The 16,843-nt window shown below is 45.7% G+C and overlaps 3 protein-coding genes and 1 long non-coding RNA gene across 4 annotated transcripts; 2 read left to right on the plus strand and 2 right to left on the minus strand.

The window, feature by feature from the left end:
- Positions 1 to 324: 324 nt before the first annotated feature.
- Positions 325 to 2,616, minus strand: LOC119010622 (peroxiredoxin-6-like). The gene is made up of 5 exons (XM_037082905.1): positions 2,381 to 2,616; positions 1,785 to 1,941; positions 1,253 to 1,402; positions 987 to 1,133; positions 325 to 899 (listed from the first exon to the last, which is right to left on the minus strand). The coding sequence occupies exons 1-5, from the start codon at positions 2,470 to 2,472 to the stop codon at positions 771 to 773; spliced, it is 675 nt and encodes a 224-aa protein (XP_036938800.1). The 5' UTR covers positions 2,473 to 2,616; the 3' UTR covers positions 325 to 770.
- A 339-nt stretch (positions 2,617 to 2,955) lies between these two features.
- Positions 2,956 to 6,407, plus strand: LOC119010621 (phospholipid phosphatase 6-like). The gene is made up of 2 exons (XM_037082904.1): positions 2,956 to 3,372; positions 5,408 to 6,407. Exons 1-2 carry the CDS (start codon positions 2,994 to 2,996, stop codon positions 5,827 to 5,829), a joined length of 801 nt encoding a protein of 266 aa, XP_036938799.1. The 5' UTR covers positions 2,956 to 2,993; the 3' UTR covers positions 5,830 to 6,407.
- Positions 6,408 to 6,495: 88 nt separating this feature from the next.
- Positions 6,496 to 16,294, plus strand: LOC119010623. Its single transcript, XR_005072022.1, has 3 exons — positions 6,496 to 8,778; positions 8,913 to 8,989; positions 16,055 to 16,294. It is a non-coding gene; the product is annotated as an uncharacterized LOC119010623 (long non-coding RNA).
- On the minus strand, positions 9,829 to 12,593 carry LOC119010618 (myocilin-like). The gene is made up of 3 exons (XM_037082901.1): positions 11,982 to 12,593; positions 11,406 to 11,510; positions 9,829 to 11,316 (listed from the first exon to the last, which is right to left on the minus strand). Exons 1-3 carry the CDS (start codon positions 12,451 to 12,453, stop codon positions 10,514 to 10,516), a joined length of 1,380 nt encoding a protein of 459 aa, XP_036938796.1. The 5' UTR covers positions 12,454 to 12,593; the 3' UTR covers positions 9,829 to 10,513.
- Positions 16,295 to 16,843: the final 549 nt, after the last annotated feature.

The raw sequence follows: 16,843 nt of genomic DNA on the forward strand, positions 1-16,843 counted from the left end.
AAAAACGTTGTCCTTTGTTCTCTCCCCACTGGATTTTTATCTTATTCTTCCATTTCCTATCGGTGATACCGGCCTCTGCTGTCCTTAAATTCTCCTGTGTGCCGGTCACAGAGAGAAGCTCCCAGGATGAAAGTTGATAAGCTCTTCACTGATGCTGCCGACCCGGTGAGGGGGGGGGGGACACACACCAAATCCCACACAGCTGAGTTAACAGCCGCCTCCGAAAAGAACCGACAGAAGTCATGACAGAGCGATTTCACTGCTAGAGTTCATCGTTTGCCAGACGTCTTTCTTAAATCAAAAAAAAAAAAAGATGGGACAAACTGAGCAACCTTTATGTTTTTATTGTCTCACAAAATTGCAACTCTTCCAACGAATAATCCACACCTCATTACAGTACAGATTTGAAGTGAAATTCAGTAATTTGACCAGGCACAGCTACGGCAAAGATATTGTAATCACTTTTACACAATTCCAAAATAAGTACAGGTGTGATTATCTGTTAAATGGCATAAACCTGTCAGATAAAATGAGTATACAGGCATGACAATAGTATTATAATCATTAAACCACATCCTCTTGCATTTGTCCTATAAATAAGAGCTACACTGGTAAACAATTAACGTAGAGTATGATCCAAATGTGTTAAACCCAACAGTATCACGGCTGCAAAGTAGAAAACTTTTTCCGTCTTTCTGCATATATTAAAATGTTTTAAATATTAAGTAAATCAAGTGAATATTGAATATCAGTGCCGTCCCTGCCCGTGCTCATGGCTTGGGCGTGTAGCGCAGGTACTTCTTCCCAGAGGGCAGCTCTTTGGTGTAGACGCCAGCTGGGAACAGAGCGGCGGCCTCCTCCTCGGACATGCTGGGAGGGACCATCACACACTCTCCGGGCTGAAAAGGAAAACAAGGTTATTCTACGTGGGAGCTGGATCCGTTCACGTCTGTGTGCTGGATGACCGCCGCCAGCATGCGACGTACCTTCCAGTCGGCAGGCGTGGCCACTCGTTTCCCGGCTGTGAGCTGGAGGGAGTCCACCACTCGCAAGATCTCGTCAAAGTTGCGTCCGGTGGTGGCCGGGTAGAGGAGCGACAGTTTGAGCCTTTTGTCGGGGCCGATGATAAACACCTGAACACACACAGAGACGTGGAGTCTGAGAGGGAAAATAGTCTCTCTGTGGTCATGAGAGTAGATAAGATATTAAGCCCCCTAAATAAGAGAATTAGATTTTTATTGTGAAGACTTACACAGCGGGCAGTGAGCGGCATGCCATCTTTGTCCTTCTCATCGGGGTCCAGCATGCCCAGAGCCACTGCCAGCTCCCGTTTGCAGTCAGCTATGATGGGAAAGGGCAGCGAGGAGGAGGCAGGATCCTCACAGTTGTATCCCAGGATGTCCTGTTCCAGCAGATACACAAGCCCGGGGGTTAGAAAGGTGTCCGTATCAATGCAGATGTGAGGCCTTAAAGTTCATGAAATGGACTTAAAATTGCATCTGTGAGAATTGTGTAATTGACACAAACATTTTATCGACTGTCATTTATCCATCTTTTAATTGATTTGGGTCTAAATGAGTAAAGATCTCTTCGAGTCAATATGTTGGAATCAGACACACAATATTTCACATTTAGTATTTTTCCGGCTGCCAGTTTTCATTAGAAGAGATGGAAAGATGTCCCATGTTAACGCTGAGCCGAATTCGCTTCAAAATAAAAGCATTTCAAGACATCCGTGTCCAGATGTGGAGTCGGGGGGGGGGGGGGAGCAGAAGCTGTCACACCTTGGTCCAGCCGTGGTGGTCCTGCAGGCAGTCCACGGACAGGGCGATCATTTTCACGCCGCGCTTACTGAACTCTGAACTGAGCCGGGCAGCTCGGCCCAGCTCCGTGGTGCACACCGGGGTGTAGTCCCTGGGGTGGGAGAAGAGGATTCCCCACCTGCAGGGAGAACAGAGAGAGGTAAGTGGTGTTTAATCAGTTTCCTCCCTTTTTAGTATTGTGGTTAGCACTGTTGCGCAAACAGGATGACACTGAACTGACAGGATGTGACCTCAGTGTCACAGAGATGAACACAAGGAGGAGAGTTACAGGGTCATCAACAGCCACATCTGGCATCTCAGTAAATTAGGTCACTCGTCCACCACATTATAGGTTATTTTATATTGACGTGCACTTCTGGGCCACAGTGGCCCTTGTTACAGGTTGAAGGGTTTAGATGGCAGATAGTCAGAGGTGTAAAGCAGAAGTCAGGAAGCAGGAACTGGATGCACTTCTCTTTCTGCCCCCCTCCCTCTCTCTCTCTCTACGTGTGATCTAAACTGCCCATACTCCATAAATCAATAAGCAAAAAAACAAAAAAAAAAATTATACTACTTACGAATCTCCCAGGAACTCGTGGAGTTTGATGTTGCCGGTGGTGCTCTCCGCCTCGAAATCAGGAAATACATCTCCGAGCAGCAGTCCGGGCATATTCAGCGTGACCGTGGCGGTGTCGCGTCTGTTTCTGCGGCCGTGAGGACAGAAGAGAGACGAGAGGAGGCGGAAACTTTCGGTGCGTGAACGGGCTGCCCGATTTGCATACACATCCACACCGTGGCAGTATATGATGGAGCCGCTCAGGTGGAGCACCCCCACCCACTAGATTTCCAAATGGCCGTTTTACGCACGGAAGATTGAGCCGTTTTAAACAGAGTGCAACGCTTCTCCACAGTGGAAGCGTTGGGGCTGACGGCAGCCATGGCAGCAGGTACAACTCTGACGCAAAAGTCAGTTCCAGTTTAATTATAAGTTAATGGGAAGGAGAAATGGAGCCACGTGACCAGAGCAGTCCAGTTCTGTACTGGTGACATTTTCATCCCCCCCAGTCTCCGGACTATCCAGTCTGCAGGATGTTTTGCGAAGGAGCGCAGCAGGATTAAAGTGTTTACAGGCCACAGGTGGTCCGGAAAGAGAGGCGGGCAGGTTACCGAGGACATTCGAGACACATCAACATGTCCTTACCAGCGTCCAGACGGAATAGCTGCCGCGGAGTGGCGTGTGGAAGCCGGGTGTCGTCTGAGTGCAGTGCCCGCCGCCGGGCCTCCAGCTGCTCTTACTTCGCCCCCGGGGCGCAGAGCGAGGACTTCTCCGTCAGTCTGAGCCAGCCGATGTTCATCATCACGCTGCGGTTCCTGCTGGCCATTGATCTGTGGCTGTCCAAGCGCCTCGGGGTGTGCGCCTGTGAGGAGTCCCCCTGGGGCAGCATACGGCCCCTGGTGCGGCTGGTGGAGTTCTCCGGGCACGTCATCCCCTGGCTCATCGGCGCCGTGTACACTCTGGTGCGGGGAGAGAGTGTGGCGGAGCAGGAGATCATGCTGAACCTGACCCTGGGTGAGAGAATGTGCGGAAACCAGGTTATCAGGAATGACTTCTGTGAGGCTGTAAATGTCAGTACTGGCTGTGCTTGATTCAGTTAAAACACTGCAATCTATGATCAACAGACAATGATCTATGTATTTATTTGCAGTGTGTAGTTTTGGAGAAGACACTTCAGTAAGAACAGAGGGATCCTCAATGCCAAATCAAACTTAATAAACAATCTCTCTCTGTTTTCATGACTGAGTAAACAAACTGACCTTAAAGGACAACACAAGTTCATCCTGTGTTGCCTTGTTTGTGTGTGGCGGACCCTGCCACCTTTCCAGCTTCGAACAGTGTTTGTTCTCCTCTGAGAACAGCTTGTTCATTTCCGAGTTTGCGCTTGTGCCTCATTATAATTTACAGCAAAATTCAAAATGAGTTTGAATTTCTGATCCAAGACAACATAGTGCCCCTTTAATATTCGTATTTTGGCTACAACAAAAGTCATCTTTATTTGTAAATCTTTCCTGAAAGGATCACTCTTATATGAAATTAAATGAAAGTCAAAAAAACCCAAAACAAAACACATTTAACATCAGCCTGCTGCCATTTACGCACGCACCTTTATATTTATCACGGGTGAACCCGATGCGTTATTGCGCACTTGCGTGCCATCTCCGAAGTGAAGCCCTTGGCAGCGCGCACGTGTAAGTGCGCCTTTGTGGGGCTGCATAACGTTAACGGCTCCGAAATAGCACAACACAAAGCCGCATCAGTCCGCCCGAGTGTCAAATAATAGTAGAGCTACAGGCTGTTTGTGCGTCCCCGTGACAGGGCGGGAAACAGGCAGCGCTCAGCAGCAGCAGCAGCAGCAGCAGCCATGGAAAGTTTTCTCCTTTGAGCCCAGCTGACGGCAACTATGGCTGATGCTTTATTTGCACGTGCAGATTATGTTTGCTGACTGACAGCTCTGAGATCAGGTCCTGTGCTGTTTTACTGTACCATGCCGTGGTGGAATACCGCGGCTATTTTTGGCACCCGGTGGCCTATAGGATGGAAAGTGTGGAAATACTGGGGCCACAGTCAGACCCTCGTATATGTTAGAGAGCAGCGAGGTCAGGGGTCTCATCTGATATGATGTCATGTCATATAAGAGAACTGCATATGTATTTCTTGTTCCATCATGTTCAAAGTTAAATCTAAAGGGATCAAAAATAATGTAAAGGATAAGTTCACCTAAAAACTCACACTCAGTCATTATGTACTTGTAGCTGGTATGTCAGGTGAATCTTCGTAGTTCACAACACATTTCTGGAGCTTCACAGTAGGCAGCGCTGCAGCATTCTCCTAAACAATTAAAATCTCTGGAGCCCAGGGATCCCAAATTGATTCAAAAAAACATTACCTTCACCCTTTGTACAGCACAAATCCTCACAGAAGCTGGAGCCGTTTGTCCCCCCCCATTTGAAAACAAGTCCACATCTTCATCTCTTCAGTTGTTCAGGTGAATGCTGCAAAGCTGTTCTGCTACCAAGCTCCCAAACTACAAAATTTAACATGGTTTTCCGTCATCATGGTATTTCTGAACTGTCCTCAATGGTTCCTTTAAAGGCCTTAAAGACAACCTTTACATATACATTGTAAGCGATGGTAATTTACAAATACTTTCTGTGTCAGTTTTAAGCCATGAATAAGAGCAGTTTGAGAGTTGCCAGTTTGTGAAAGTATCCCGTTTTTCTTTACCAACATAATGACCAAATTTAAAGGAAACGCAGCCAAGGGGACGTACACAATAAAGCGCTTCCAATTACTGGAATCTATAAAGCATAGATGGTGTATTAATCGTCAGTAAAGCCAGTAGTTTCCAAAGGCTGCCTGATTATAGAGTTGTATGCTGAGTCATGGATCAGTGAATCAGAGGGACATAACTGCTCATTTAGCTAGCAGTAGAAACAGTGTGCTGCGAGGGGAAAGTGAGGCCTCACTGTTGCAGTATATGATAATATTATATAATAATGTGATTCAAACTGACACCTCTGCTGCGCTCTCTGTTTCCTCCTCACAGCTCTGCTGTTGGACCTGCTGCTGGTCAGACTGGTGAAGACCCTGGTCCGACGCCGCATGCCCACCCAGAACCGCTCTGACATCCTCTCCAACTTCTTCGTGGAGCGCTACTCCTTCCCCTCGGGCCACGCCACGCGGGCGGCCATGTGCGCCCGCTTCCTTCTCGCCCAGCTGGTGGACGCGGCCTCCATGCGCGTCCTGGTGGTGGGCTGGGCCGCCTTGGTGAGCCTGTCCCGGCTGCTGCTCGCCAGGCACTATGTGACAGACGTGGGCTTTGGTTTGGCCATGGGCTACTGCCAGTACAGTCTCGTGGAGAGGTTGTGGGTGACCTGGGACTGCCTGCAGGACCTGCTGCTCATGCGACTGAGAGAGAGACTCAGCATGGTTTATAGCGGACTCTGGATGGCAGATTGGAAGCTTTAGGTTTGGTCAAACTGTGTGTGTGTGGGAAATGTGTAGCATGAGTGTGTGTAATTCTGAAATTCCCTGCTGTTATCAAAATGTAACTTTGTTGTTTTTGGATTATATCAAAGTTACTTCAGTATGCTTTTATTTTGTCTGTCTTTTTCTGTTCTTATTAGGGTTGCACGATATATATCCGTAAACTAGTGGCCCGATAATGGGAAAATTACACCATCAGTTATCAGCAGATAATGAAATTATAGCCAATAAATAGAGCCGATAATACAAATCCAAGTTGCTTTAGTTGGCTTAACAAGTGCAGCATTTACACACAGCGGTATGCACCTTTACAGTTGGTTTGCCAGCTGCCAATAAAAACCAGAGAAGAGGAAGAACAACAATGCTGTTGTTGTGTTCATGGCGCAGAGCTGTGTAGAGTCACACAATGTAGACAGGAGCCACACATGTCGTCATTGGAGTGGGCACTGGTTTACCACACAGTCCTAAACTGCAATATGTGTTCTGCAAGTGTTCAGAGAGGAGAGAAAAAGCCTGTGAGTTGAACACAATAAATGAACATAATAAATCATCTATCTTTGCCTGCTATCTTATCCTTTTTACCCTCAGGGGTGCATAAACGACAGGTTATGAGCTTATCTTTAAAATACAAAAATGTGAAGTTATACCGGTTATCAGCATCAGCCGTGAGAAGTGGGTAATTATCAGCAGTTGGCTGAAAAAAATCCATATCATGCATCCCTAGTTCTTATGTGTTTATCTTTATGTTTTCTCTTTTTGAAGAATGAGGAAGAGTTGTAAACTGAAGGCTTGGATAGTCACTGACGGGTTGTGGCAATCACATGCTGCCTGTTTGCACAATGGTGTCGACCTGCATGGACGTAACTGACAATCCTGAAACAGAAGCTTAATTGAATTAGTGCCTTTTTTATAATAATTTTTAAAAAAAGCCAATTCAACGTAACTGTGTACTGTGTACAGATGTAGTTTTGTAACATTGCTACTGAGACGGTGTCTTAGTCTGTGGCTGGAAATGAAAGCTTTGTCTACTGTATGCAAGTAACTCTTACACACCGCTTCCTGGTAAAGTAAGCATTTGGATGCCAGCATGTGGTGGCACAATGTCGTATAAGTGTGGCTTCTAAATGAGCTGAAACAACCCACAGTGGGTTCAGTCTGTCTGTGTGAACAGTGGTGGTGGTGGCAGGGGGGGGTCAACTCGCACTCCCCCAAGTTTCCGTCAGCTGCTGCTGCTGAGTCTCCTGACTGTCATTATAATACATCCCGTCTCCCCTTACAGTGATTTTAACTGTGCTGCCAACCACCGTCTTTAACATACCGCGGCAAATTCCAAACTAAACTATGCAGACGGTTTTTTGTTGTTGTTGTTGTGGTTTCTGCTGTTAAACTGATAAACCAGCGAGCACACAGGGCCTTTTGCCAGCGCTTGACTGAAGTAGAATGAACCGTGTGAGTAATGCAGGTGCAAACAGTCGTCCACAGAGGGCAGTGTACAACAAGAATATGGAGGCCTGTCAAAGCGCGGAAGGTTCAGGACACAGACACTCAACATGTGTTTATACCGACAACTAAGGTACACCGTATGTAGGCAAAAACTGCTCATAGTACTTAAATTGTCTTCACCTGTCAGGTGGTTTGCGTGTGCGGTTGGTTTAAAGTAGGTAAACATGAAACACAAGCTCAAATACAACCTCAGATGGAAAAAAACTGAAGTAACACAACTTCCTAATGCCAACTTCCTTTTGTTAACAGGGGCTGAATGTCACACATGCTGCAAAAAAGGGTAACACTTAAGAATAAAACCCTCAAATGAATGTATTAATATGTTCTTAATATGGGGCAATACATTCTGTAGATTACAGTGTATTTACTGTGTTTAAGGGGTTCACGACAGACTGCTTATAAGAAGTACGTAGAAGTACATCCCTCTTCCCATGGATTTCATCATCACTTTTAAAAACACGCACGTATTTTATAGCTATAGCAACAGATATAGTCGCCCTTCTTCCAAAGTTTAGCAAATGTTCTGTTTCTTAGCAGCCATTAGAAAGTGCTCTATGTTAATAATAGAATGTTGTTGTAGGTGTGTCCAGGTTTTAAAATAAATGATACCACAACAAATTGAACTCGAACATCAACCCCACTACCCCGTTTGCTTTTCATCAAGCTACCATACACTCGACATGGGTACTCACAGGTGGACTTAGTAAAAAGAATTATTCTCTTAAACTCAACGCCGTTACCCCCTTTAAAGGTGAAATATTCACAGATTATATTCTAATTAACTTAAATTAACTAAAAGTATTGAAAGAATGTGGAGAATTAACAGCTCTGACAGTATGTCACAGACATCTTTGCACAGTGTTGAGGAAATATCTACCGAAGTTAGCATGCTAACAACTAGCTAGGCCCAAGCCACTTTGTAATCAGATAGTAAACCCAACAAACTCTCCACTGGTCCACCAGTCCAGGCTTTCAGCACTGCTAGCTGTGCTAACTAGCAGTTACTGCAGTTAGCAGCGGGTAGCAGTGATATGCTGCATCCTATTTGTTTGAAATGCACCTTTAAGCCCTAATCTCTTCTCCTCCCAACTCACATAAAGGTAGGCTTTGCAGTTGTGTAAGTGTTTCAGTGATGCCCCATACAACATTAAAACCTTAATTTGCGGCTTCAAAGTGTTATGAAAACTTTGCCCCAACAGCTTGGTCTCTAGCTAGCATTCAACAAGGCCACCGATAATATTAAGTTCAGGGGCAAACTTAACGCAGACTTTACCTTAACATCAACGCAACCAAAAAACACTTGACACAACAGTCCATTAGTGCTTATGCATACATACATACAGTAGGTGGCGTCACTCTGAAGAGGTCCTGTCACAATGTCCAACTGCTACGCGAGAGAGAGGATTTCTCCCGCCACACTTTGTTGCTGTAGGTATTCATTCGTGATTCATTTGCGCGGCTGATACTATTGTACAGCCTGTGAATTAAGTTTGGTTGAAACTGTCTCTCTTGGTAAAAGTTTAACATGACAGGTTCCTTGTTCCATGTGTACTGGATTTCAGGACCTTCCGGAGCCAAGATGGAGGAGCACGTGTTTTTGACGCTGGGGCCAGTGAATGAATCTGAATATGAAGCTACTGTAAGTTCACCTCTCTACACACACATTGTCTCAAGTTTTGTCACTTTTTGTTGAAAACGTCAGCTCGGTGACAGGCTTGGCTTGTGATAGGCCACACCTGGCCTTCAGTTGAATGGCTTACTATATTTTTAGTCCGGTACTGTTAGAGACAGCTGCTATTTTTGGTGCCCTTGTGCAGCCAATTGAGTAAAAATACTGAAGAACCCTTAACGATTCACACAAAGCAGACATTGCACATGTATTTTAGTTCATATATTCATCACCCCCACAAACGTACAAGAGAAACTCACTGCATGAGGATAGGATAAACTATACCCTACTATACTACTCTATATACACATGTTTAATGCATCTGTTTGTACAATTACCATCAGTGGAGTGTACACAAACAACTGGATTGTTCTAAAGCCTTAATTGCAATGTCCAAAATGTCCATTTTTATCAGATAGCATAGTTTTTTGGTTTGCATGTGCATAATATATTCTACACTTTATTAATCAGTGACTCAAACCAAATAAATAAAAAGAGCATTATGGAGAATCCTAGAGAAAAACTGATGTATCTTGGTAACAATCAAATCAACTTAATCAAATAGCAGAATCAGAAACCTGCCTGCGTGCGCCTCTACACAGTTTACCCTGATACACTTTCCATAAATACTCCAGTTCTCATCAGGACAGTAACAGGTAGCACTACATTTCTGCTCATCATTACAAGGACAAACATGTGACCATTTACAGGCTTATTATTGCCCAAAAATGATGAAACAAACAAGCAAATGTGTCACTTTATAACTGTTTTTATTGAGAACTTAAATAACATGAACATTGTGTGACAGAAGAAAAACAAAAATATTTCACAATTCTAAATTGGGATGTTTCTGATCAATCATGAATCGATCAATTGAGATCAATAATTGAACTGCTTAAAAATGTGTTGACCCAAAAAGTGTCTTGTTACAAATGACAAATACTTGCTAAAGTATATCAAAAATAAAATACAGAATACTGGTATGAGAAAAAATATTTCATTAAAGTACCAGGAATTCATAATTTATTTAATACAAGAAGACATTCTATATAAAATGATCATATTGCATTTTAGCATTTTATGTTCCAATAACTCCTCATGTCGCCTGCTCTGATTTTACATCGACCATAGATCATGTCAGTGTTTCAAACAGTTTTCTGATGGAAAAACATATTCAAAATGTATTAATGATTAACCAATAATCGGTTGTTAAGGCAGCCACACTATTGGCTCAAAATGTTCTTCCCTAATTCTAAACCATGATTTCTGTGTGTAATGATGACTGAGATCATCAGTGTCTCTACATTAATCTGCTCTATGAATACGTGTCTGTTGCCATTATAGATCTTATTTACAGTAGGAATAGAAAAAATAGATTTCAGTGATGCAAAAATACATAGATGAGCTCAGTGCAATGCAAATGATTGTATGTTTCATCACATTGCACCGGCACGGTTCTATGAACTGCAGTTCCTCTTTCTGTCTGTGTCCTCTTTAACGGCTGCCATGTCCGGCCCGGCCCAGTCTGACGTCATAGGTGACCATGTGGAAGTTGTCCCAGGAGAACAGCTTCCTCTGGGCGTGGTTGTAGTCCACCATGCTGTTGTAACGGTACTTGTTCTTGAAGGGCACGGCGATGGCCCGCCCCGCGCTGGTGGCCGTGTCAAACATATGGTTGATGGTGGTGTTGGCCGCGGTGTAGCTGGCCACTGTGTACAGGCGCCCGCACACCATGAACGCATTGGCCACTGTGTTCTTCCTGATGTTGGTCTCCCAGCTCTTCATCACCTTCAGGCTCTCGGGGTCCAGCTGGGAGATCACGATTGCGCCCTTGGCCTTGCTCGTGCTGTAGATGGCCCACAGGCCCTGCTCGTCCGCCGCCAGGTCGATGTCAGTGTAGCCGCCCCAGGAGTAAGGGTGTTGGCCGTGGTAGCCGGCGTGAGGCAAGTCAAGGCGCGAGGCCAGGCTCTCCGATGCCAGGTCGTAACGGATCAGGGTGCGGCTGCGTTTGCGCTGGTAGTAGAGGGAGCCACGGTACATGGTGGCCCCCGTGCTCTCCACAGGCTCTGGCAGGACTAGGACTTTCATGGGGAAGCCCTTGGCGAACTGATCCATATCTTCGTACGCGAAGAGCTGGCGGACATCTTTACCCACTGTGTCGATGCGCCACACCGTCCTGTTGGTGTAGTTAGGCGTCTGGGGCTCGGGATCCTGCAGCCACACCCCATACTTCCCCGTGATGCTGTCAGCCTTCCTGTGCACCACAGGATCTTCCACTGACTGAAGCTCCCCACAGCCTGGAGAGGAAAGAAGAAGAGATTTAAGCTTCATGGTATTTGGCCAATGAGAGCAGCTCCATCAGCATCACCAAAACCCCAAACTTTACCTTTGAAGCTGTGACTCCCTTCAGGAAGGAGGTGGGATGCTGGAACCTCTGTGACCTCCGCCTTCATCTCCTGGTACGCACCGTTCCCCAAATCATAGGCAGGGTCTTGGAGAAAAAGAAGCAAAGAACAACATTTGCATATACCTTTAGTAAGGTACACACAGACAACATCAAAGTCCAAGTGTCTCATTCATGTGCCTGCGAGCACAGCAGGTTTCTCCTGTAACCCCGCCGTCACGCTCCTCAAAATGATCACACGCACATAAACAGACGTGCATGAGTGACGAAGCCGTAAAAGAAGAGTCCGTGTTGTAAATTCCTATCCCCTTACTCAACCTGGGACGGCTAACTGCAACCTGACCTGTTGTTGTCCCGGGAGACTTTTCACAGCCTGAGTCTACCAAAAAGACATTTATCAAAAAAACTGCAGGAGGGCAGCAAACATTTACAGAAAACTATCTTTATTTTCCTGTCAGCTTCCCCAGAGGAGTGCTTGTCGAATGCCCCAACACATTTTTAGTGGTTTTGATTTGTGTGTGTGTGTGTGTGTGTTTTCCTTCTCACTGATCTACATACCACTGGCAGGTCTATTTTCACGCTGCGCTCCCCCTGAGGTGTGCGCCTGCTTGCAGGGTCTCTGCCTTAGGCTCTCTGCCTCCTGACTCAGCTCGTCCAGCCTCTTCTGCAGCTCCAGGACCTGCCTGTTCAGACTCTCCTTGTCCTGCTGCAGCTGGTTTCTCTCCCCTGTAACCTGCGCGTAAGCCTCCTGGAGAGCCTCTTCGCCGTTGGCTCCGACGCCAGCCCCGGCTTCCCCGTCCTCTCCCGCTATGAGCCTGCTGACCGAAGCCTCCAGCAGGGTCAGTCGGGACAAGAGTCCATCCGTCTCTGGATTGCTTCCGGTGCAGCTGGACTCCTCTGGACTGGCCACGGTGAAGGTGTAGTGGCAGCGCCCGGCGGGGTCATTGGCGCGGCGTAGAGAGGCTTGGGCCTGGCCTCGGCTGGGCACAGTCAAGCAGGAGAGACACAAGAAGCACACCTGGAGCCACATGTTAGAATCGATTCTGGTTTGTTGAAAATCTGCAGATATGCAACTGTTTATCCTCTGTGCAGTAGAGAGTGTCTCCACCTGATATATATATATATATATTCTTTCTCACTTTCTGTGGCTGGCCTCTTCTCACCCGAGTATCCCCGGTCAGCGCAGGTCAGTTTCTGAATCCCAGCAATGCCGAGAGTAGGATATTTATACAGTTTACTGTCGGAGAGTGGGAGGGGACGAGGAGAGTGTCAGGGAGGGAAATAGCCAGAGGGGCGTGCAGAGTGTGTGCGATGGTCCATGTGTGTCTTCTTCTTGGTGAGGTGAGCCGAAGGCGACAAACAATGTGAAAATCACGCAGCATCAGTGGAAAAATACACAATCTGATGTTTGTTTTTTCCTGTAGGACACATTCTTTCAGAGCGTCCCAGCAGTAGGTATGTCTCTGCAGGTTGTTTTGACTGGGCAGCATCTCTTTATGTGTCTGCTGGCTGTGCTGTTTACTTCCTCCGTAACTCATAGTTGTGATTAACTGTAATCTTGCTTTATGACCTGGGTACGGGGTGAGACTTGGGCTGGAGAGCGAGGGTTTGCGGGAATCTGGGAATCTCACGCCAACATTCACTGAACGGGTTCTACGGCATGGCAGCCTGGTCCACACACTGATACCCTTCTCCCTGCTAAACACAGCTGGACAGGATGTCTGGCACAGGAGGACAGGCTTGGCAGTCTGGTTACGAATGGGCACATGATGTGGCTGCTCTTCCTTTCTTCATACCAAACCCGTATGAACCCCACACGCCAACATCCTTACGTGTAGACATTCGCTGCTGGTTGCACTATGTTGCTCGTCTGCAAATGGATCTCGTACATATTGCAAAAAGCTGTGTCCGTGGTGTGCGCATTACTTTCTGCTAATCCCACAATGCAATGCATTACATTTTGTCATGTGACTCTACAGTCATATGGTGGAGTTGCAAGTGTCCAAAACTGCTGTAGATTTTTTGTCTTTATAGGGTGTAAGAATGGCATGAACAGGAGTGATTTCCGACACAGCCATGCTAGTGGCGAGCACCAGCCCTTTGGGTGCTTTATGGTAAATGCCAACACGCACGGCATCATGGTCACAATAACGTTGAGCCAAGGATCTTTTCATATCTCTATGTAGTTCTTCCTCGTCACATTCTTGAAGCCATGTTTGCTGTTTATGATCGTTACGAAAATGTGGGTGTTTTCTGACATGTGAGACACGAGCTAACAATGATAACGAAGTACTGTGTTCATACTCCAGAGCCCCTGAGCCAGCAGCTAACTCACGTAGCACAAAGCTCTACAGCAGTATTGTCTCACTGGGTAGCCTTTAAGGACTGTGGCAGTTATTTTGCTCATGTACATGAAAAAAAAAAAGAAAAAAGATACAGATATATGTTGACCGTATTTAGCCTTAGCCTAGTGTGTTAGCATTCTAAGATTTGCAAATTTGCACTTGAAACAAAGTACAGCTAAGGCTTGTGGGACAAGTGTTGCAGGTATTTAAACGTAAACCAATGTCCTGGACAGATATAAAAGGTTACAAGTCATCCTGAGGAGAACAGGAACGTCTCAGACAAATTTCACGGCAGTCCATGCAGTGTTTTACTCAGGCACAGGGATGTCAACCTCGTGGTGGCACCGGGACTCGTTCCTCGGGCACAGTGGAAATCTGTATCAAATCGTCGCACTCGATCCAACAATAATGTCAACCTCATGTTTGGCGCTATGGGAAAACTCAGAGGATCAACACAGAGTCAGTAGGCTCCATCATCTGGCGACCATGAACATCGCTGCAAAATTTCACAGCAGCTCATCCAGTAGTTGTTGGACCAAAGTGAACAGACAGATTACAAACACTGCCAGCCCCCTGAAGCCATGCTGCAGCATGGCCGAACATAAAAGCCATGGATTTTTATTTGACTGGACACATTATAGTCTATAAACCTTTTTAGTTTTATTGCTGAAACCCTCCCCTCCGGCTTTCTTTCTCTCTCTTTACACTAGGCATGTGGTCCACCTGTGTTCCAACTGTCTCCATGTGATACGTCTGGGACTCGGTCTGATTCTGTGCTGAGCGGAGCGGAGCGGGGGAAACAGTTACAGTTAATGTGCAGGAATACGTTTTTGTCTCTCAGGGGGTTCATTTGTCCCTTTCCCTTGCCGTGTGCTGCGACTGCCCTCTGTTACAAAACATTTCATACGAATACCAACAGCACTGAACCGAGTTACCCTGAGGAGCAGCCTGCAGCTCACATCTGTGTTTGGTCCCACAAGATCAATCTGCTGCCTAGTTAACCTGTCTGTTTTACAGCCAGTGGAAAGTCAACAGTACTCAGTGCTGTTTTTTACCACTGAGGTGCGTTCTCTTATGCAACACAGCGACTCAGACTACCTGTAAAAAGAGAACGGGGGATCATAACACGCACACAACCTCTTCCATATGTATTCTGTCTGTATGCTGAAGCAGCTCCTCCGAGAGAGACAGGACAGGACTCGTTGTTCATCTGCTCACGTGCTCAACATCTTGAAAGTACACTTTCTAATGATGATGATTCTTACAGAGTGTTACCGTGTGCCTTCAACGCTGATGCTACGTTCCTGTGCAGTACATTTTCTAACTTACACGTATCTGATGTTCTCTGCTGCTTTATTCCACACTGTTTGATGGTTTCATATTTGGATCACTGTATAAAATATCAACAAGACTTAATTTCATGGCGTGGCTACATCATTCCATCATACTGAACTATTCTACCTGTCTTGTACATCGCTTGACAAACCTAAACAGTTATTGATGATAGCACTGAAAACTGTGGGATACCCCCTACAATTCTGAGTAAGTTTCTTTAAGTTTGAAACAATGTTTGGCTGCGCTAACATGACTTTGCAATGAACAGCCCAGCCGACGTTCAGAAGTATTTATTTAAGCCTGGTTACAAAGTCATTTGTTGATGTCATGAAGAAGCGTTTGGGTTATGCAGATGAAAATCTATCTGGTGTCACCTTTGAGTCCCTGGAAGTTACAGCAGCGGGCGACCAAATGAAATGAAGGGGTGAAAATTGTTGGAAACAGTTTGTAGATACACAACTCAACAAAATATAGAGCAAAGGTCTGGTCAAGACATTTTAATGTGGAAATGTTAAATATTATATCTTTGACTTCATGTGGCAAATTTTGCCTGTTTATATTCTGCAGGAGTTTAGTCTCTGGCCACCAAGTTCAATACAGAATATCAATTAGAGTTGTTCAAAGTTACAACATGAAATCATTTGAGTAAAAAATAAAAACAAATACCAAAAATGTATAATGGAATATGAAAAAAGAAGAGTTTTGACGTTGAGACTTCTACATACTGCACTGAAGTGATATCTACTGAAGCTAACATGCTAACCAGCTAGACCGTCTAGGTGCATGGCTACATGGGCTAATGGCAGCTTCAGTTAGCAGTCACTCCGATGATATCCAGCCCCCTATTTGTTTTGAGTGTGAATTCAATTTCACAAAAGCAAGCAAAAGCACACATTATAAAGAGCTAAGAAAAAAAACATAAATACATTCCTTTTCTTTCTCATCTCTCAGGTCTTGATTGTGACCCTTAGGATTCGTCTTGGGACCCCCCTGGACTGGGAACCACTGTCATAAACAGAGCACAATGGATACGTAAGCTACACTAGTGTGCATGAATTGTTAAGAGAAATAAGAGAGAGAGAGCGTTTCAGCTGTGAGATAATAGGAATGATCAGCAGAAATATCAGATGGAGGACAGATCGGAAAAATAGCCGACATCGTAGTTATTTTGGCAGTTGCTTAAAAAAAAAAAAAACCCTGTTCAAAGCACAATCCCAGAATTCTTGGCAGTGCGGGATTTCCACTGTTTAATCCTGAAGGGACATTTCACTGCTGCATTTGTTTGAAAATGAATTACATAATATTACGCAACAGGAAACGGAGGGGAGGGCTGCTGGGGACACTGGCACCACGGAATAAAAACAAAAACAGATGAGGGAAACGGTGTTGACTCCTGAATCGGGACGGACGTGTGGAAAATGAAACATTCCCCGGCCGCTGCGCAGTCTGATTGGTGACTGAGAGGATTTAAGGCATGCGGGAGTTTATAGTGCAGGAAAAGTGGCACGCAGACATCATTTTCCAGCAGAAATGTTAACCAACACCCTCGCAGGACAATCTCTGACTCTCTGGACGTGCGTTTTGCAGGTGTGAAGTGTTGCGTAACGTGCGTTTACATGGGTGCCAGTCGGACTTGTTGATGTGCAGCGCAATGCAGACATGATGCGTTCTCCCTCTCGAGAGGAGCGTGGAGCACTCGGTGGTTTAACACCTTTGAACACGTCCTCCCACCTCATCTGT

The sequence above is a fragment of the Acanthopagrus latus genome, chromosome 21 (assembly GCF_904848185.1).
Source record: "Acanthopagrus latus isolate v.2019 chromosome 21, fAcaLat1.1, whole genome shotgun sequence".
Lineage (NCBI taxonomy): Eukaryota > Metazoa > Chordata > Actinopteri > Spariformes > Sparidae > Acanthopagrus > Acanthopagrus latus.

What these genes read in the sequence shown, in the direction of transcription:
- LOC119010622 (XM_037082905.1), bottom strand. Translation starts at nt 2,472, where the DNA reads ATGCCCGGACTGCTGCTCGGAGATGTATTTCCTGATTTCGAGGCGGAG. An exon ending in TGCCGCTCACTGCCCGCTGT is followed by an intron (nt 1,134 to 1,252) that starts GTAAGTCTTCAC and finishes GTGTGTGTTCAG; the next exon opens with GTGTTTATCATCGGCCCCGA. An exon ending in CCACGCCTGCCGACTGGAAG is followed by an intron (nt 900 to 986) that starts GTACGTCGCATG and finishes TTTCCTTTTCAG; the next exon opens with CCCGGAGAGTGTGTGATGGT.
- LOC119010621 (XM_037082904.1), top strand. Translation starts at nt 2,994, where the DNA reads ATGTCCTTACCAGCGTCCAGACGGAATAGCTGCCGCGGAGTGGCGTGT. An exon ending in CATGCTGAACCTGACCCTGG is followed by an intron (nt 3,373 to 5,407) that starts GTGAGAGAATGT and finishes TCCTCCTCACAG; the next exon opens with CTCTGCTGTTGGACCTGCTG.
- LOC119010618 (XM_037082901.1), bottom strand. Translation starts at nt 12,453, where the DNA reads ATGTGGCTCCAGGTGTGCTTCTTGTGTCTCTCCTGCTTGACTGTGCCC. An exon ending in TGAAAATAGACCTGCCAGTG is followed by an intron (nt 11,511 to 11,981) that starts GTATGTAGATCA and finishes TTTTTCTCCAAG; the next exon opens with ACCCTGCCTATGATTTGGGG. An exon ending in AGGGAGTCACAGCTTCAAAG is followed by an intron (nt 11,317 to 11,405) that starts GTAAAGTTTGGG and finishes TTTCCTCTCCAG; the next exon opens with GCTGTGGGGAGCTTCAGTCA.